The 22074-nt window shown below is 40.8% G+C and overlaps 1 protein-coding gene across 3 annotated transcripts in view; it reads right to left on the reverse strand.

The window, feature by feature from the left end:
* FAM120A (family with sequence similarity 120 member A) overlaps nucleotides 1-22074 on the reverse strand; it is a 55126-nt gene that overhangs the window by 22770 nt on the left and 10282 nt on the right. For all 3 annotated transcript variants that reach the window (XM_065687708.1, XM_065687707.1, XM_065687709.1), the window contains exons 3-10: nucleotides 20550-20632; nucleotides 12706-12834; nucleotides 12139-12235; nucleotides 11000-11100; nucleotides 10446-10729; nucleotides 8954-9041; nucleotides 5331-5555; nucleotides 1774-1948 (exon numbers count right to left, since the gene is read on the reverse strand). In XM_065687708.1, the coding sequence (XP_065543780.1) occupies nucleotides 1774-1948; nucleotides 5331-5555; nucleotides 8954-9041; nucleotides 10446-10729; nucleotides 11000-11100; nucleotides 12139-12235; nucleotides 12706-12834; nucleotides 20550-20632 (1182 nt within the window). The remainder of the gene's footprint in view (nucleotides 1-1773; nucleotides 1949-5330; nucleotides 5556-8953; nucleotides 9042-10445; nucleotides 10730-10999; nucleotides 11101-12138; nucleotides 12236-12705; nucleotides 12835-20549; nucleotides 20633-22074) is intronic.

The raw sequence follows: 22074 nt of genomic DNA on the forward strand, positions 1-22074 counted from the left end.
GCCAGGGTCCTTAGAGGAGTGAGCATGGGCTAACCAGTGTGACTGAGCAGAGAAATCTGCTCTTGCCACTGAAGAAGGTATTCTCTCTATGCACTGCCTGAGTCTTGCCCAACCTGCCCAATTCTTGCTACTTAGTATGAGAGGTGACCAAAATAAATGTGCTTCTGCAACATCACCCTTCCAAGCCACATGTCTGCATCTTATTTCAAACCCATCTTCACCAGAACTGTAAACTCTGCAGTGAAGCAACTAACTTCTGGGCAGACATTCAGATTTATCTTCCTATTTTTTAAGAGTGTGGTCAGTCCTAGGACCAAAGTAGGTCAGTAGCTGAATGTGTCCTGCAGCAAGACTTGCCAGAGCTCCTGTAACTAAACCAAGTCAGCAGCAGTGCTCTTAGCATCCATTGAGAATAAACCTCTGGAAAGCAGTATAAGTGAAAACAGAGCTGATATAGGCTTCCCCAGTAGCCTACAGAGAACATGCTAGGTTTACAAGATAGAAACATTCTGAAACCAGAAGCAGACCTTCAGCACTCAGCTTTTCCACCACTATAAATGTTGCAGTACGCTCTTAAAGGCAGAAGTTGAATGAGGATAAATGTATACTGCAAAGAATGTCACTGTTTTAATCCTAAAATAATCTTGTAACCTGAAATACTATGTTGTGTGAGTAAGAATTAAGAACTTTGTGACAATACATGTGCTGAGATATTGTTCAAGCAAGGTAAATATTAATTCCCACAAAATAACTGGCCAATATACACAGTTTTTCAAATATCATTAGAAGATTATAATCTCCACTATGAATGTGAAGGAAACATTCCACAATTAAAAATGGGAAGAGAAAAGGGAATGGGCAAAGTTTACAACTGATTCTTTTTACCCTTTTACATATGAAGACTATAAATAATGCTTTCATAGATTCTAAATCTCCAATTCTTAAATTCAGTCTAGTGACAGCAGACTCCTATATATAAATACTGCTGCTGCTGCTGCCATTCCCTTAATGCTTTAGCATTCCTTTAACCTTTATAAGATGCTACTGTAAAGTTCAATCACTTCTTTGTATGCATTTCATTATACACTCTAGAACGAGGAAGTTGATTTTTCTGGAATACAGAAGACTTAAAAAGACAACTACCAGATTAATGTGCAGATTAGCATTCACCTGAACCAGCAAAGGATCTTTCCCTAAGTATGTCTGCAGAAGTTCAGTCTCCTCCCTCCCAGATCTACCTTCACCTTGACTACACCTGACCTCTAAGGATGCTAAATCAAGTTTTTATAGGCCAACACCTGAAGGACACTAGAGACTTGCCAATCCCCCTGCAGTGTGCGTTTTGGAGGGCAGGGTAAGATAATACATGTACCTCTCATTTGCCAAAGAAAACAAAAAAAAAAAAAACCAAAACCCACACGCATATTCACAGAAGTTTTATACAATTCAGTTCTGCTATGTGCTTTGAACGTTCCATCTCAAACCAACATTACTTGCTGCAAGCCCAACAGCAGCTTGAGCAGGCATCTTAACAACAACCAGAGCCTGCTTAGAAATGGCAACATTTCTGGTTCTTAAACTACAACAGTACATAAAATTTCATATCAACAATACTTCTTCCTATTAGCCATGGGATCAAATAAGCATAAATTTCACCGGCACTAACTACACAGATGAAATCTTAGAAGTTATTCTCAGCTAAATCACAGCACAAACGGATACGAAAGCACAGCAAAGGGAAGAGAAATAAAGAATGGATTCTACAGTACATACATTCTGGTGGAAGTCTGTTCTTTCTAAAAGCAAGTCTTTCAGTTTTCTTTCTGCTTTCTGCCAAACTAAACAGGACTCCGTAAACATACTGACGAACTGGCCTATAAAGGAGAGCAGCAGGAGGCAGATCTTTGTTGGCTTCATCTTCTATAGAAACAGCAATTTTGATTTCACCCTTTGGCATGAAAGAAAACAGAAAAAGATGACATGTTAGAGTGCACAGGAAGCATTGAGGCATGAATGGTAACCAAATCAGCTCTACTATAAATCCCATCTAGTCAATAAAAACGTGATTCAGCAGTAAGGTGGATCTTAGGTATGTCAAGGTAACACCAGCACAGGATTTCCATGCACCCTACTTGTTTTCCTCTAGTTAAGTGTCCAAGCTCTGATCATTCTTGTTGATTTCTCCTTTTACTTCTTCATTGCACACCTTTTTTTTATCTTTTGCCTGGACTATCTGTAGGTGAAGATTACCTAAATAGTGATCTTCAAATGTGGATACTTTGAAGAGTGAAATAGCACATGTGAACACAGCACAGAAGTGAACACATAGTCAAAGCCCGTTTGAAGCTGATCTAGATTTCATCTAGTCATTTAAAAAAAAATTAATTCTGTCTAAGAACCCCTTTCTGGCACAAGGATCTGAAACAGTACTGGGGGCTCGCTGGAAAAAAACATTATGAGAAGGCCTGGTCAAAAAATCATAGCTGGGTTTTGAATGTATATAAGGAAAGCTTTAGCATTTGAAACTTTTTCAGATAAAAGCATGAAAGAACCCTCCAGCATTCTCTCTCAAAACAGCAGCAACGTTCTGTGTTTTGTGTGTCTGCACTTCCAACCATGTTAAGATTTCCTTGGAAAGCAAGTGACTTCACTGCATTACTCCCAGGTGCCAGCCATCATTTCCAGCACTCTCAAGCATTGCTCTGTTTTGCTATTTTCACTTAACCCACACCCCACATTTAAACTGTCCCACCAATGAATACTGTAGGTAACACCCTACAGTAACTGCATGCGGGTACTGTCAGGTTGAACTCAGACAATGCTACATTAGGTGTAACATTATGTCTAAAAGGTGTCTCTCTCTCTAGGTAACAGCAACATAACCTGGAACACTTCTACATGTCAGTTTCTGAAGAGTCCCATAATTATTCAGTGAGATACCTGTCAGTGTACTCATGCTGCACTTTAGGTCCCCTGTGCATACCTGTTCAAAAGCATTTCAGATAGTGGGAAAAGAAAAACAGTCTTAAATAGTACTGATTTATTTTTTATGTAGTCATCTCTAGATTGATTTTTTCTCTCTGTTGGGAGAGGATGTCTCAAATGCAGGCATTTCATTTGCTTCCTCCCACTGCGAGATATGATACCCAGCGTTGGGCGGGAGTGTTGACCTGCTAGAGAATAGGAAGCTCTTCAGAGGGATATGGACAGGCTGGATCCACAGACTGCGTATGACGTTCAAAAAGGTAAAGCGCTGGGTCCTCCACTTGGTAAGCAACCACCCCATGGAACACTCCAGGCTTGGGAAGAGTGATGAAAAGCTGTTCCTAGAAAAGGACTTGGAAGTGCTGACTGACAGAGTCAAACATGAGTGGCTTGTGCTCAGGCAGCCAAGAAGACAATGGCATCCTGGCCTGTATCAGAAATAGCGTGGCCAGCAGGGCCATGGAAGCAACTGTCCCCCTGTACTGAGCACTGGTGAGGCCACACCTTGAACCCTGTGCTCAGCTCTGGGCCCTTTGCTACAAGAGAGACATTGAGGGGCTGGAGCGGGGCCAGAGAAGGGAATGGAGCTGGTGCAGGGCCTGGAGCCCAAGTGTGATGGGGAACGGCTGAGGGACCTGGGGAGTTCAGTCTGGAGAAGAGAAGGCTCAGGGGGGACCTGATGGCTCCCTACAAGTGCCTGACAGGAGGATGGAGCCAGGAGGGGCTGGGCTCTGCTCCCAAGGAACAAGGGATGGGACAAGAGGAACCGGCCTCAAGCTGCACCAGGGAAAGTTTAGGATGGATATTAGGAAAAATTTCCTCACCAAAATGGTGCTCAGGCATTGGAACAGGCTGTCCAGGGCAGTGGTGGAGTCACCATCCATGGAGGTATTCAAGACATGTAGATGATGTAGATGTGGCAATTAGGAACATGGTTTAGTGGTGGGCTTGGCAGTGCTGGGTTTACAGTTGGACTCAATGATCTTAAGGTTTTTTCCACCCTAAATGATTCCATGATTAAACATCAAGTAGTATTTAAATGTGCTAAGAATATTTGGCTATGCACAGTGTGAAACTTAACTGGGATCAATGGTCTTCATAAACCCTTTGATTCTTCCTCATCTTTATTTGATAAAGAAATGTAAGAATAAAGAAATGGCAGCACTACAGGGTGCAAAACATACACAGGGAAATAGGAAATCCAAACATCAACCTTGATGCAGAAACTTTTCTTTTTATGGATTTCAGATCTCCACTACAGAGAGGATTATTATTGTCCTGAAGCAGACTGTTAAAATGAATATAAAGGAACAGGCATGTGGACAGTGCCATTTTGCTAGATGCTGTGCAAATATGTACACTGAATGGGCTTGACGAATGAAAACCAGGACTAAGGTGTTTTGATCACTGAAGAGGAAGGAAAAAGATTAAAGTTGTCTCATTCTGGGACTCACCTGTTTGCACTTAAAAGGAACAATGAACTTGGGTCCTTTGAGACTACACCGAGTCAAATACAGAGGTGTGCAGAACACCACTGTTCTGGCTCCTTCTTGGCTCAATACAAACCAGACTTCAGCAGCTCCCAGACACACTGGAGCAGATTACCACTGCCTACTTCTGTGAGAAGCCCTCCCAGTGCTTTTCCATGTGTCCTTACGTGACCATTAGGATAGATTTTTTTTTCTACTGGACACAATAAGCAGAGTCCTAGGCTGTGTGAAAATGCTTGCAGCTCACCCGGGATCTGAGGGCCAGCACATGATATAGCCAAAGAACAACAAAATAAGCCATTAGAAATATTCCGCCAATTAACAAAAATTCAGATCATCATTGAGTTCCTCTATAATTACATTCCAGGATCATACAAAAGGGATTTTTCATCTCATAGCTGCCATGGTTCTATCAGGGCTAGCTACCAGGGATAGGAGGGATCAGGTTCTGAGGGAAAACAATCTAAGTGGTTTTGATCACTGAAAATAGAAAAGACTTGGCACAGACACCAGAGCACATACGCAGGAGTTCTCAAATGGAAACAAGCTCCATACAAACACACACACATATATCTATTAGATATATCTGAATATATGCAATATTTTTGTATCTCTACACACAAAGATATCTAAAGAAATTATTTTGTAAGTAAACACTTCTAATTACAGTCATCTATTTATTGGAAAAACATACCAGACAGATCAGTGGTTAGAAAACAGGAGAAAAGATTGTTAGCAGCACTAAAAATGGACGCAAATTCAAAAGCATAAAATATGATGTATAGTTATGATACTCTTTAGCCAGAAAAGCAAGTGCATCGTTATTTCACAGTACCTCATTTTAAAATGTCATACCTTGGTTAGGACATGGAAGATGTAAGGATACATTAACCCCTTCTTATGCCTGTGTTCTGCCACTCTTAATACTTCAGGTGCTACAGGAGGTAATGGAGGGGTAGTAATATCCATGTGGTTTCTGGTGGGCATTGACAACAGGCATGGGATTTGTGGATTACTGGTTTGATTCCCTTTGACATCGGCTGCCTGACTTCCTGAAGAAGCACTAGAGGAACCTTCTGCCTGTAACAGAACATACAAAATCAAGTGCTTTTGAACATAAACAGAAACATGCAAGGAGATGAGCCAAGAGAAACTGCAAGTTTCCTTCTTCACCCACAATGAGAATAGTGAGTCTTCCCATTATGTTGTATCAGTGTGTAGAATAAATTACTCAAAGCTGGCTGCAAGTTTTCCAGAAAATGTAAGCTTTCAGCCACTATTTGCTGAATAAATAAATATTATCATAAAGCTTTAACTTCTTAAGAGCAACAGGAATTATCATCTTTAACTTTTAATTACACAGTGCAGAAAGGGGACTGATGACCTTTTAACTAAACGTGAACAGCCTTGTATCTAGAGTATTTCCAAGATACTACCAACTACATGGGTTAACTGACAGTCACCAAGCCTATAATTTCTCTAGACTTCCATTAACACATCCCTTCTCAGTTTACATTTCAAACAGAAGCAGGAAACACTACACCTTTCATTTTAAAGACATTTATAGACATTTTATTATTATAGACTATGCAGTGTATGAACTCAAAAGCCTTGTAAATGTGTTGGTTTTTTTTTTTTTAATATAAAATTCTTTTGTCTGAAATGATTATAAGAGAAAATGGCAACATGTTCTGACTGCACCATTAATGTGGCATTTATCAGGAAAAATGTCAAAATTATACTGTAAACTTCCTGGTGAATAAACCTTTTGAAAGCATTTATGTTGTATTGCTCACAAATACTACCAAGAAAAGTAGTTAATTCCTAAAAGTCCTTGTCTTCAAAACGGAAAGCTGTTTTTACCTTCAGAGTTCATACTGGTTTCATGCCTATAAACTATCATAGTAATATTAAAAACTTCTGAGACTGAAGTTTGATTTATTCTCTTGATGATAAATCGTGCATGAGTAAAAATCCTGGAACCAAAATGGCCCAAGCCATGAAATCCCACAGAACAAGCTACATAAAAACCAGGCCCAAACAAGCTCAGCTTGTTCACTCTTCTGAAAAATACAAACCTGCATGTAAAAACCTGAACACCCCCCACCCCCCCCCAAAAAAAAAACCTTTAGAGAAAGGTCTGTATTAGTAAAAACATGCTTGAAGCAAAATATCACGGGGGCAACATTTATTTTCAGATGACATTTTAGACACACAAAGAGGATGGTACTGAAAGAATATATTTTACATATTTTAGAGCTGGTAATCTAGATTTTATTTATAAAAATGAAACTACAAAGAAGAAATGGTTAAAACCTGTAAAACAGAACACTTCTAACACAACATACTAATTTAGAATGACTTATAAACACATGAGCTATCACAGCTCTATTAATTCTGTATCATATTATCAAATATGTATCAGTTTAAACATTTTTGTCCCTGTCTTCTACTACCCCAACAATTCAGTCAGTGACAGTGGACCTCAGAGAGAAGTTTACAGACTGCTGATTACTGAGGGCACAGAGTGAAGATGACAAAACCCCAATTGACAGCAATGCTTTCCCCGTTTGCCAGGTTGTCCTGGAGCTGCTCCAGTGACAATCATAGAATCCCAGACTGGTCTGTGTTGGAAGGGACCTTAAAGCTCATCCAGCTCCAATCCCTGCCATGGGCAGGGACACCTTCCACTAGTCACATTGTTCCAGGCCCATCCAACCTGGCCTTGAGCACTGACAGTGATGGGAGCAGCCACAGCTTCTCTGGGCACCCTATGCCAGCGCCTCAGCACCCTCACAGGGAAGAGCTTCTGTCTCGGATTTTATCTCAATCTCCCCTATGGCAAGTTAAAGGGAACTTTTGTCCTGTCCCGACAGGCCCTTGTCAAAAGCTCCAGATCTAGTCAGCCTCCTTAAGGTTTTGGAAGAATATTGGTATTCAAACACCTAACCTGAGGAGCTACCACAGTTAAAAGTGTGGGGTTTCTTTCGTTAGCGATATACCTCCAACCTGAGTGAGGTGAGCAAACCTCTATCATGTGTAATCGTGGTGAGACAACTATGAGCAAGGGATCTTGACATTTAAGTCAAGTGAAAGGAGTGTCAAACTGCCGCTAGCTGTCTAATCTATGCCAGATTTTCAGCACTTTAGCTCAGAAATTCACGAAGCTCTTTCAGTTGAAATCTTCAGGAAATACTTTTTTTTGGCATCATTAACATATACTTCTCTACAATAATAAGTGCATCTACAACATGTACTCCTGATTCTCCCTGTCATGCTCAACAGATACAACTGTCTTCTGCGACTGAATTAAATATTAAAATACTGAATTAATACTAAAAAAAAGCACACGCAAGTAAACTCACAAGCATTTATCTATGAAGTTGGAGGCATTTAAGCTGGACTGGGAAGCTGAGTGGCTGCTCACACAGCTGGAATGCAGTGTGAAAACAGGGCTGCAGCTGGGATGAAGCACCAGCCTTCATACATGGCCCAGCAAACAGAGAAGAAAGGAATGTAATAGGTCAAATTAGCATTTGCATATGGTGACTAATCCCCAGGCAGATACAGTTATCGTACTGGGCGTAGTCTGCAAAAATAATAACCACTGATGGATGAAATCATCAGCTTGATATTTTAAGCACAAAGCCCAGGCTTACTGGAATTTCTATGCCAAAGGTACAGGAAAATGTTCTGTTTGCCTGCAGTGTAACTCACTCGTGATTGGGTTCTTCTGACACAAAATTAAGAGTTGAACAGTTCCAGCACAAGGATGCAGAGATACTAAGTGCAAAAGCTTGGAATGTTCTTTCCAAACACAGTTCAACCTTGAAACACAGACCATAATACTCCTGTCATTTGACAATGGGTTCAGATGTTGAAAATAATTAATAGAATAATGTTATGTCTTTAGCAATGGTTTAATTATCCCACCCTTTCTTAGTTAGGCAGCAATACATTCTAACTAGTCCCACTGAGGTACTTTAGTATGTATTATGTGAAAATCCTACTAGGTTGTTATAAAGGACTTCCACTCCTCAGCTGAGTTTTAATACAATGGTCTGCTGCTAACACTGAGATGTGTGCTAGAGCTGCTTGCTTACTTCACAAACTGGACTCTGAATCCACAGACACTTACACCACTGTAATCCTTAGGAAAAAATCAAACCAATGAACTACTGTAAACACAGATAGCAATATCTAACGATAAAAGGGAGAGTGTTAGCTAATGAGTAAACAAGTGTATTGGTTTCTATTTTCTATGTACTATTTTCTGACACACCCTATTTAATTTTCATGTATTCACTACAATACTCCTTGGAAAACTTCCGACTGTCCATTAAAGTTCTTGTTTTGTTATTCTCCAAACTGTGCAAAAGTTTACGCTAACCCCTACAGATCAATATTGAAAATTCTACTCAGAGTTTTCCGTCTAGCACAAAAGAGTAAGTTGTGATGTTTGGAACTTCAGGAATTACCTTTGTTTGGTCTCCCAGCTCTCCACGTGTTTGACTTTCTGACTGGACTCCTGGTTTTTCCCAGCCAATTTTGTTCCCACTGACATGGCTGAAGGAGAACACAAAGAACAACAGCGTATTAAAGTACTGCTAAAGACAGAGTAGTATAAATCTTTGGTGACCTTTAGTGGAACTATGGGGCCAGAGACCCAGGGATACTATCTATGTATTAGAAATGTCCATTTGTAAGAGTCTTGAAGAGACTTTAATACCAACTTTCATTGATTTATATTATGTCAACGTCTGGATTGTATTTAAAGAGCTGCATATTACAGTGACTAAATGCTCATGTAGGAAAAATTCTTGACTGAACTTTAAACATTTGTCACTATGTCAAGCAATTTCCCTCAAACTGTGATAAAGAATCATAGAATAGTTCAGGTTGGAAGGGACCTTCAAAAAAGTAATGTATAAATGACACTGTCTAGATTTCAGTTTCTAAACTTACTCCAAACTTACTTCATAAAATGTGAGACAACACTATCAGAAATACTGAAAAATACCTTTTGCTGTTTTTTCTAAAGCAGATGCATTCCCAGTTCTATGCTGCATGGCAGCCATGCAAACATGCTTGATTCACTAAGCAAAGCACTTGATAATATTCAAAATTAACAGACTGCACCAAAAAAGCAAAGTCTAATCCATCACACATTCTTGTAGACATATTCAGAATTTACTACCTTGTAGTAACAGACTATGATGCACAGCACCAAACTTTCAGAGGCACTCACAGACCTGCAGATGCCCCAAGGATGTGATTCTCACACCATCACCTCTAATAAGACAAAAGGAAACACAAACTGCCTCCGTTCAGATTTCCTTTTGGGGTTCAGGAAGCAGTAGTTACAACAAAGTCTGCATAACTTCATTGCTAAGGACAGACAGACAATCTAATGCCAGTCAGAAATATTCCTGGAGTAAATAAGGCACCTTAGTAGAACAGAGCAAAATCCTTTTCCCTGCTGCTTTGTTCCACATACAGCCTGGCAATGAGGGCTTGAGTCACTATCCTTAAGGGTGAATTTCTGACACTCACACCAGATTTCTTTGCAAAGCCACATTAAACCCAAAATTTAAGTAGCATCAACACTACAAATTCAGTGAAGTTTTAATGAATTATACTGTTAAGTAGGAATATTTCTTTTATACAAAGAACTCAAAGGCTTTATGACATTTACAAAATCTCACTGTCTCCTTCTTTCAATAAGACAGAAGGGCAGAAATGGAAAAACACCCAAAGCTATTTGGGTTTGGATTTCTGCTTGTTAAGGAAACCGTGGCCACAGAGATCAGCCATAGTGTTTACAGACACAGTAACATCAGACTGTTTTTTTAAGGCCTACCCTATCACTAATTTGCAGATTTCTTACTTTGATGATACTGCTGAACAATTTTGAAAGTATATTTATCTTAACAGAAGCCAAGTAAGAAAACATCCTCATGGAAAACTTACTTCACTGCACCTCCATTGCCTTCATCATTGTCGGAGGACGAAGATGTAGAAGAGGCAGGAAAATAGGTTGAATCCACATGATTAGGGCTTCCACTCTGAGCTGGATTGATTGGAGAAGATCGTTCATACAATGGAGTATGTTTTCCTTCATGAGGAATGTTACTGTAGTTGTTCTGCTCAGAAAGACTTTTTCCACCCGTTTCCAAGGTGATGGCTGGCTCAGAGAGACTATATGGGTACGGACCCTGGCCTTGGGCCCCACCCTGGCTGGACATCTGCTGGGCCTAAAATCAAGCGATCTTTCTTAAGTGAAGGTACCAAAAAGGCTTTTCTTCTAACACAGAATACATTTTCCAAATGTACACGTTAAAACTCAGGCCTCTTGGACATGAACAAAAATTGTACTACCAGAGTCTGTAGATCACTATAGTTCCAGACTCAGAATTCAATCAGTGAATGCCCAAGCTAAGTTAGATATGCCTTTCCCACCTTGATTTTAGTTTGATGAGCACAGCAGGCTTCTCCCAAAAAGAAGGGCAGAGGGCTGGACTTACCACAGGTTTTGCTTGTAGTGAGGTCTGTGGAATGTTAAGCATCTGAGAAGGAACATATGGTGGCACTATCCCAGGCATACCAAACTGATTTGGTCTGGCTGCTACATTGCAAACAGGGATGGGGAAAAAGAAAAAAAAAAAAAAAACCAAACGCTCACTATTTGACACAAATGTTACCCTGTTAATCCTTTTGCTCTCATGGTTTACTTATTCATCCTCTGTTAGCATTGCTGCTTTCTAGCATGCCTTTAAGTCAGTTTTATTCATCTTTGCCTAAATAAAAATACTTTGTAGCTTGTGAAGCCTCCCTTTGCTTGTCTCACCTCCCTCAGTTCATTACCTCACAGTTCTGTTCTATCTGGGCATCAAAGGAAGCTTAAAAGGAAAAAGCCCCAGAGCTGTCATAATGAAGAAGCCGGCAAAACCAATGTCACACAGACACTATCATTTGAGTATCTAACCTAGAGTAGTCTCAATGCCTTTTAGGGCAGGTCTTTGAATGTAAATACAGACATCTATTCCCCCCAAAAAAGACTGAGAAGAAAAAAAAATAAAAATCTGTATTAGTGTTACCCAGTGTGGCAACTTAAAATCTTTACGAAATTTCAGCTCTAGTCAGTTAAGAATGAGGTGTGTGGAGTAAATCCTGTGTCCATACAGTCGATTTGTAAGCCTGGAGAATAATCTGCACTCCCAGAACTATCCGTGGCTGCAATTTCAGCAGGTATGCTATGACATCATAAAAATCCAATCAAAGGCTATAAAGAGATTTCTACAACATGTCAGGTGAATCCAGTGAGAAACAGGAAATGTGTTTTACAGAACAGAAACAGGAACTGTCTCCATGACTGAAACCAGTAACCAGACATGAGCTGCTTACAGGACCGTATTGTCCAGTGCCAGAACCAATGCAGCAATAGCTAAGAGGAAAATCAGTCCAGGTTGTTCTCTTTTTGGGGAAAGAACACAACCTCTGCACACATTGTACAAAAAACTTCTTTTGAAATCTCATAAACAAGAGTCAATGAAAACTGCCAAAGAATATGAACATTTTTATAAGAACCTGCTAATGATACTATTTCTTGTTTAGGATTATCCCGGGTTTTAGTTCAAATGAAGAGTCTTATTTCACTACTTACCTAGGTAATGTGGTGGATGAAATGGCATAGGTTTATTAGTTGCTGAGTAATAAGCAACTGCTCTCTTAAATCGAGTAACTTTGTCATCTGTTCTAGACTAAAATAAAGAAGAAAAGATGTCAGGCAGAAATCCAGGCGTAACACCTACAGGTCAGCCTGGTACCACCGTTAACATGTACTGCATCACAGAGGAGATTAATACCTAGTGACCCTTGGGACTATAGCACTACTACGGTGCAAGAAATATGTCAATCCATGTAAGTATAAAGCTTGAAAGTATCACCTTTGTGTGCCACTGACTCCCAATGACAGCGCACAAAGACAGACTACAAAAACCCTTTGGTTATCAAAACCCCTTTGATTACCAAGAATTTAGAACTGAGGATAAATGCAGTATTTTTACCGCTGGAATGTAAAATTAGGGTATCTAAGACACTGCATGTACCAAAAGATTCATATTATCAGCTGATGCAAACCACTGTTTTTATAGAATGCAATTCTTCAACACAAATGTATAACACACTGGTGTTAACCCAACCCAAACCAGTATTTTGTGTTATACTTTACCTGTGAATGCTGAAAAACATCTTTTGCTATGGCATCCAGATCAGTGGTGTCCTGAATGTTACGGACATAGTCAGCAACGGCTTTGATCACTACGTCACACGGTGGTAAAACTAACTGGTGAGCACGTACCTGCGCAAACAAACACACAGGCCAGTGTGAACCAACAGGGGAGTGCAGGAGACATTGCTTACACAGCAGAGAATTAAGCTGCTCATTTACTGAAAACATCAGCTCTGGGGCAACAGCACAATTGGGATGTGGAGCTGTTGGAGTAAGTGCAGAGGAGGCCACAGAAATGCTGCAAGGGCTGAAGCAGTTCTGCTCTGGAGCCAGGCTGAGAGAGTTGGACTGGGTCAGCCTGGAGAAGAGAAGGCTCCTGAAGCGGAGACCTTAGAGCAGCTCCAGTGCCTAAAGGGGCTGCAGGAAACCTGGAGAGGGGCTTTGGACAAGGGCCTCTAGGGACAGGCCAAGGGGAATGGCTTGAACCTGCCCGAGGGGAGACTGAGATGAGCTCTTAGGCAGAAGCTCTTCCCTGTGAGGGTGCTGAGGCGCTGGCACAGGGTGCCCAGAGAAGTTGTGGCTGCCCCATCCCTGGCAGTGCTCAAGGCCAGGTTGGACACAGGGGCTTGGAGCAAGCTGCTCTAGTGGAAGAGGTCCCTGCCCATGGCAGGGGTTGGAGCTGGATGAGCTTTAAGAGCCCTTCCAACTCAAACTAGGCTGAGATTCTGTGATTCTATGATCCTATATGGGGTTCAGAAACTTCAGGTCAAACAACCATCATGGACCATTACCAAATTCAAAGCATTGAGCAGTACTGTGAGCTGGGTGTGAGGAACTGCTCAAACATTGGCAGTCTCTGCTCCTTTCCCCCTGAGCTGCACAATGCTTGCACTCAGCAGGGTGGCAAAAAGGCTCCGACTGTGTGTCTTAAATTTGAGAGAATGCCTGAGGATCTTCTAAAACTTCTGTCTGGAACCTGTGCCCAGCTCTGGAGCACTCTGCCCTCGGGGGGCAGCCAGGATTTGGCTTTAACAGTTTAATCTGCCTATTTGCAAAAATCAGTGATTCAAGACTTCACAGATGATTACTATTATTTACCAGTTCTATTTTTGAAGATAATGAGAACATGTGAGCAATCTTTACCCTTGCATTCTATACAGAGGTATCTTACTTTACTAGAAAACACTGCAATTCAACCTCGTCACAAACATTTATGCAAAATTCTGATTAATACTTCATTAATTTAGTCTTCGCAACTTCAAAATCTGCACTACAACCCCTATTTTATATGGAGTCTACAGTAGGTAATTATTTTCTTCCCTGCCCTTATTTGACCCATGTATTATGCAATTTCTTAAGACTGTCTTCTTCATATTTAAACCACAGAATTTTTGCCCAGATCACATTATTATTTAATTCCTTCTCCTAGTGCCTACTTGTAACGAATGTCAGGATATTCATTCCATACCTGGTCATTCTCTACTAGAGATGAGCTCTACATTCTATGGAGTCTAAATTAAGAACAACTCTGTTTAGTGCAGTCAGTGGCACAGTAGTTACTTCTATTTTAGATAGTAAACTCTAAATTTTCACTAGTGTGCATTCTGAATATATATATATATATAACAATACTAAATATAGCTCACAGTCACGTGTAAGCTTACAGTCACAAATACTAATAACATTCTGCACCCAATCTGTAAGGAGAAGCAATGGATCTTCTTCTCATTGGTGATTTAAGTCATTTTGCAAACACCTCCATTTTATTAGTACAGTAACAATTCTACATCTCTGAAGCAGCTGAATCATATCACAGCTGTGTCATGCTAGATGTGCTCTCTGCAGAGGCCCGTGGAGAAATCCAGCATCGCTACCTAAGTGCTTCTGCAGTCTCCGCTTAGAAATTCAGTGGATGAAAGGAGTAAGCAATCTATCATTAGTTTTACATGATCTCCAAGACAGTAGTATTTCATACACTCTAAACAGCTGGCATCACAACATTCTAATGATAATACTCAGCTCAGACCCTAGCAGTACAAAGCTCAAGTGAGACATACTAAGAGCTTGCTATGTGTACCACCCCCAGTTAGTTCTTTTAAACAGCCCGAAGACCTCACTGAAGCATTTTCTTAATTCCTGAAGTGAGACCTTCTAAAAAGTATGTATTACCTAATTAGAGACATTTCAGGTATCTGAAAGTTATTTTCATTAACTCTTTCAAAGACATGGAGCCCAGAAGTGAGAACACCCCAAAATCCTCAAAACCCTCCAAATTAAAAATGCCATGACCTACATGGAAGCCCAAAGAAAATCGGTTTTGGAAACTGGAATTAATTTTGGCCCTGTAGGGACAGGATAAGGTGGAACGGCTTTAACCTGCCAAAAGGGAGACTGAAATGAGATCTTAGGCAGAAGTTCTTTAAGGGCCCTTCCAACATGAACCATTCCATGATTCTGTCAAAGGCAAACATGGAGGTGAATCACACACTTGGAGGTGATCAGGTTAGGAAGTGTAACATCTGAAAACAACACCGTTTCTTCGTTAGTTATAAAAGGAGTACTTCAATTCATGACCACTAACAAAAATCATAAGCCACCTCTTAATGCACCCTGTAAAGATTAAAAGCGTAAAAGAAATTAATTCCACAGAGGTATCTGGCATAATGAGAGGCAGAGAGCAACATTCCCAGCCCAGGAGCTACAAAAAATATCCTGGTTTTGACAAAATGAACTTGTAAAAATGCTTTCTCAAAAAATAACAGACTCACAGATGTGTAACTCTATGGGATTAGGAGGATACTGCAGAAGGCACCTAAGCTACACTTTTTTCCAAAGAGCTCTCCAAGTCTGGGATAACTCCAGTTGCCCACTGTCATCAGAAGTGAAGCCTTTAAAAGCTAATCAACACAGCATTTACTGCTGTGCCTGCTGGAAACAGATAATCTGTTTAGTTTTATTTTCAAATCATTAGAAAAAGACCTTGAATACTGAGTTACTGTGAGGTGACACACAGAGAACTTAATTTTTTCTTCTACTGGCAGGAGGAAAGGCTGAAGATATGAAGCATACTATAACAAACTAACTGGGGTTTGTTATTTTTGTCTTGTAATTTCTATTAGAGATAGCATCCAAACTGCTTGGATCTTGTAGTGGCCTTTGAATGTTATAAACATTTCATGTGATGAGCCTGTAGTCCAGCTATTCTAATGAAGCTTTCCGAAGAAACAAGAAGCTCCCTGAATGTCTAAAAATCCTCTCACCCCAGCAAAGCTCAACTTCTCCCTGAAGACAGGGTTATTCAGTTGCAAAGACTCTCTCCTCCCTCCCACTTGGGAAACTGACCTTCTGCTGCAGCACGTCTTGATGGTAGCAAGAATACACTCCACATGGAGATAATTTCTTAACAATTTATACACCTAGGCCTCTGAGAAAATAAAACCTAAACAGACGGACAGTCTGATGTTAGAAACACAAGCCAAATATGTGATACAGACAGACTTCGTAGGAGACAACACTGCACACTGCCACAAACCCAAGGACTAGGCTGATACCCAGAAAGACCCAGACAAGCAAACGAGCTAACAGGAACCTTAAACACAGCAACTATAAGAGCAAACCCTTGCACCTCGGCAGGAATAACCTCCTGCAGGCTGGAGATGTGCCAGGAAGAACCTGTGGCTCTTGGAAGGTGGCAAATGGGCCATGAGCCAGTAGGGTGCCCTGGAACAGTGCCCTAGGCTGTGTAGCAGAAGCACCACCAGCAGACTGAGGGATCTTTAGATCACCTCTACCACACTGCATTCAGGTTTGGGCTCTAGCCACACGTCAAAGTTGAGATAGTTCTGCGAAGGCCATCAATATAGTTAAGGAGTTGGAGCATTTGTTCTATGTGAAAAGGCTGAGAAAACAGGGCTTATTCTGCCTTGCAAAGACAGGTTTGGAGATACCTAACAGCATCCTTCCAATACCTACAAAAAGGTTATCACGCACATGGAGCTAGGCTCTTTACAGCAGTGCGTTGTGTAAGAACAAGAGACAACAGACATAGTCTGAAACAAGAAGGGTTCAGACTGTATGCAAGGCAAAACGCTTTTACACCAATGAGACTGTCAAGCCACAGAGCATGCTGCCCAGACAGGTTGTGCAGTCTCCAACACAGGAGATTTTCAAGACTAGTCTAGGCAAAGCTCTGAGCAACCTGTTCCGACCTCAAGCTGGCCATCCTTTTAGTAGGAGGTTGGACTAGATGACTTCCTGAAGTCTCTTCTGATCTGCATCATCCCATAAGCATAGATCCCTCAGCATAAACCCCCCCACCCCTCCCAACAAAACAGGTTAAATATATCTTAAGAGTAACACCTTTTTATCTGCTATCTTTGCAGTAGCAGATTACCTAAGCACCTACTTAGCATATTAGTCTCCCTCTGGCAGACACCTTCTGAAGTCAACAGAGAAAGAAAGAAATTTCCTAGAGCAATTCAGAGAAGGAGCCTAACCTGCATATTTTGAATTGCTTTCTGGAAACATCTCTCTTTACTTCTACTGAGGTGAAACAACCAACAAGATTCTGCTCCCCTGCACACTCTTCTCTTCCAGAAAGGGAGATTGCATTAAGAGTTGTTTCTCAGGTTACCTCGTGAGGAAAGAGTGCATGCTCCCAAATAGGTAATAATTCCAGAGATAAGAACCTGCCCTCCTATCATTCTGATGGTGTTTTACATTGATCCCAAAGCTCCACACTGTAACAAGCTTTCTCAGACCAAGAACTGAATTGTCTTTGGCTTAAAGATAAATCACAAAGCACACAAACAAGAAGTACTAACATGCTAGTTTCCAAACAAGTTCTAGAAGTCAAATGATTTCTCAGGAAGTCTATCAACTCCTTTCCTGTTTCAGCTTCTGATTCAGGTGGTTATTTCAGCGACCTCTGTTCAGCCAGATAAGAGGATGCAAGCACAGGTCTACACATTTATTAGCTGAATTATCTGTTTACACAGGGGCATGTAGACAGACAACATCCTCACCCAGAACAGCTTGCAGTGTCAGGGTTTGATTCTTTCTCCCTTTTGCAACGATAACAATTTAAGCCTCTTAATTTACATTTTAACAGTTACAGTTTACATTAATTTACTTTAACAGTTTGGCTTGAGCCGCTGGTGTCTTCTGAAAGACATGGCTTTTTATCCAGCATGTAAAGATGTTCTTCGGACAGGTTCATGTCCTTCTAGATGTGAAATAGGGAATCTTCACTCAGGTTTTCATTTCCCTTTTTCCCATTTCTATTCACCTGCTCCTACATGAAAGCACCACCCTCATGTCCCACTTTAAAACAGAGGTACAGGTTCTCAGTTTTGCTTTCTTTCACCTTTCTGTGTTGACACCTGAGCAGACATAGCAATTTTCTATCAGCAAAGACTGGCTACTTCTTTTCTAAGTTACACTTTATAATTTGTGAACTATCAAAGCTTCTCTCATAGGAAGAGTAACCATATTGCTACACGATAGTAAAAGATTGAGAAAAAATGTAGAAAATTAATTGTCCATTATTAGCTGTCATAGCTCTCACCGAAAAGCAACAAATCAGGCCATTGGGAACTGAACTTGTTAGCTCTGATGCAAGACTATGCAGCCCAGATACAAAAGATTAACATCTTTACACAGTGAGAAAACATTTTCTAAACCCAAAGTTCGACGAGGTGTGGAATTAGAGCACTTGGGTCCCATGGACATAGAAACTGAACAGTAATTCTAAATAGACACAACAAAGCCAAGTTTCAAATAGAGCCCAGGGTTGACATGCTCCGCAACCACAAAAATTTCCCCCCATTTCCAGTCTTCATGACAGCTTGCACTTGTTGCAACTGTTCTGAAACTACTTCTTGCTATCAAGGTTGTGGCTAATAGAAATGCATCCTAGTTTGTTTTAAGTGTTCATAAAATGTGTAAGAAATACTGTTTTCTGCACAGCTACAATTAACAGTCTGTCTCTACAGAGAGCTGTAATGACACCTCTGACATACTAATACATCAAATGAAATTAAACTGAATTCACGAGCTATGAAACAAGCTGTACTATCAAACCATGAACACTCTGAAACTGAAGCTAAAGGAAAAAACCCCGAAACAAACCAAAAGCTGCTCCATGACCAGTAACTAATGAAGACTGGTTTCCCATGGACTTATGTCCTTGTTGCTTGTGTCCCAGTTGCTTTAGCTGTTCTTTCTCTCCCTCTGACAGTTATCAGCCAGGAGGCAGAAATGCTGTGGTTACTTCAGGGCTATGTACTTAATAACTGCCAAGCTCACTGCTGTGAAATTAAACAAGTGAGGTGCTGTGCTAGCCTCCTCCTTCTGTGAGGGCATCCATTTGGGTCCTTTTCACTGATAGCTGTGTATCAAGTTTCCACAGAGCCTGTAACAGTCAAATAGGAACTGCTTTAAAATCTGATTCACGTTGGCCAACAGATGAACTAACCACAGGGAGGCCTGCCTAAGGCAGTCCAGCCACCCTCTAAGGGAACAAGCCTCATTTCCTTAGGATGCTAACTACAAAGCCCAACTGGTGCTTCCACTGAGAATGTAAATCTAGAAGCAAAGATAAAAAATATCTAATTTTAATTCTAGTCAAGTAATTAGTGTATATTCAGAAGGTTTTTCAGAAGGCCTAGGTGTCTGAAGACATATTCTCAACTGGCTATAAACCAAGTGTACTCAGCCTAAACCATGGAAAAGTGTTCTGAACATCAGAAAATTTATCAGCCACTTTGAGAGGAGTCCTAAATTTGAACCTTTTCCATAAAGGATGAAAACATAGGCACACTCTTTCAGTGTTTCATTTTTTCATCTCAGGTTTTACAAGGAAGTAGCAAACATACCTATTTCATTTTGCCACTATAATGTGCTGACACCTCTCTAAACACAGAAGCTGCAGCAAAACAGGGGATGAGCCTAACATCAAATTGTCACAGCTGTTCGCTAAGCAATGCAAGCCTTAAAAACCCTGATGATAATCTTTAATATGGTTTTAAATTCTACCTTCAGCAAAGTAAGCTACAATTTTTCAATGCTTAATAAACAGAAGGGGGAAAACCCCCCACCTATTATTTTTGTAGCTGCAACAAAAGTCTTATAGAATTTACAAAACGCAAATGGATTTGCTGCATGGTACACCTTAGGAGAAAGCAAAAAAGATATTGCTCTTGTGGCAGACAGAAAGAAAGGTCACTATTAACCCATTCTTTAATGGGTCCAGTTTCCCTTTTATAGCTGTCTACTTGGCAGATGCACAAACTAAGTGTGATGAAGCAGCAGAACAGACACACTGTAAACTAAAAGCATCAGATACAAGTCACTTGTCTCAAAAAAAAAAATAAAATCTACTGAAGGCCACATCAGCTTTCTTGCACAACCTATTCACACTCTAAGAAGCACAGGCAACTATTACACAAAACCTTACATCAGTAGAAAATAAAACAATATGGCTGGAAATATCCAGCTCATTATTTTTGATGGTTGAACATGACTAAACAGAAAATTCTCCTCTTAAAAAAAAAAAAAAAAAAAAAAAAAGAGTCAGAAGACACATTCTCAAAGCCAAACCACACTGAAGCTGTATGGCTCATGTGGCTGAAGGGCACTGAGGGGGATGGTGCAGGCTAAGTTTAGCCTTATAAGGCTAATCGCCCCAGGTATCCTGTGCAGTCAACAGAGAGGGACCGGGACACAAGAGGGTGACCGAGAACAAGAACCTGGCATAGCTGCTGTGAGTTAACCTAGTACACTGCTCTGATTAACGGTTATGATTGCGTTCAGCTTAATTGCTTGTAGTTATATTAAATTTGTACCTTAAGTGAAGCTAGTGGATGTTCTGGACCAAGTAAACTCCAATGAAAGGAAGCCAAATCTTCATCAGGTAGAATATGATTACCTAGAACATAACGCAGAACTTTTAAGTACATCATAAAACGTTATGTGCTGTTTCTACATATAGCAAAACAAATTTGCAATCAGTCCTCAACTCCCAATCAACAGAGATAAAATTTGCAGATACCTTTTTGTTACTCCAGAAAAACCCCATCAGCCTGCTGCTGCGGGATGCACTTCCCTCTGTTCAAGAAGCACTCGGCTGTGAAACCCAGCTCACAGAAGCAATGGAGCCAGTCACAACATATCATAGAATCACAGAATGGTTTGAGTAAGAAGGGACCTTACATCTCATCCAGTTCCAACCCCCTGCCATGGGCAGGGACACCTTCCACTAGAGCAGGTTGCTCCAAGACCCTGTGCAACCTGGCCTTGAACCCTGCCAGGGACGAGGCATGATGTCAACCCATTATGGGGTATATGATGCCAATCTCAACCTGTCCTCACCAGGATGCAGTATCACAGGTACAGAAGCGTAAGAACATTATTCTCTCTGACACAAGCCTTTCCTGCACCCCAGCATGTGCCACTAGTGATTCACACTGGCACTGCCTCCGGAAGCTGTGCTCTGCTCCAGCTAGCAGGCACGTTCATCTCATCCGCAGCAGCGCTGGCAGCTCCAGTCACTCAACAGGATCCCAACTCCTGAAGTTTCTTTTGCTGACCTGACCAGGTCAGACAGGAGCCTGTGCTGGCAGTATCAGAATAATTGGGAAATGAAGTTCTTCCAAAGACTAGAGATAGTGGCTGCATTTACCAAGCTGCTCATACCAAATGGAAGATCACTTAATTTTGATTTATTTTCTTTCTTCTCACCCCCCTCCACCTCCCCAAACCCATCACACTCAAAACCAAAAAAGTTTTTACTAGGAAATATTTCAAGCATTTGAAATGATCAGTCTAATCAACCACTGACAGTTCAATGTCTGGGTGAAAATGTTACGAAAAGCTAAACAGAACAGTTTACTACTCTTCTGGTAGAAAACTTCTTCATACTTTCAATACCTGGTTCATAGAGCAGCAGCTTAGCAGTGAATGAATAGCTCTCGCTGCTGTTAATACAGTTACAGCTTTTTTAAATTGCAGAGTTTGGACAACATCTTTAGCTCTCACCTACTCAAAGAATACGACAAGATTCTTTGAATATGACAATTGTTTCCTCTCTTAATACTTCGCTTGTAAAAGAATTGAGTTTGCTTTTAATGCTCTTTCACATGTGAAAACCAAGGAAGCTGTCCACGGCCTGGCGATCAGAAGATGCTCTCAGAGCAGGAAGTATTTCTGTCCAATCAATACTTCACCTACTGTTGAGAGCTCCAGCAAGGAGACATTATAACCTTTATTCATTAGCAGCTGAGCTATAAACTCACATCAGAAAGATTCTACAAGTTTGTCTACAACAGCCATGTCACAGTAATTTAATCAAGGTAGGATTAGGCAGCCCTT

This window comes from Lathamus discolor, chromosome 7 (genome assembly GCF_037157495.1).
Source record: "Lathamus discolor isolate bLatDis1 chromosome 7, bLatDis1.hap1, whole genome shotgun sequence".
Lineage (NCBI taxonomy): Eukaryota > Metazoa > Chordata > Aves > Psittaciformes > Psittacidae > Lathamus > Lathamus discolor.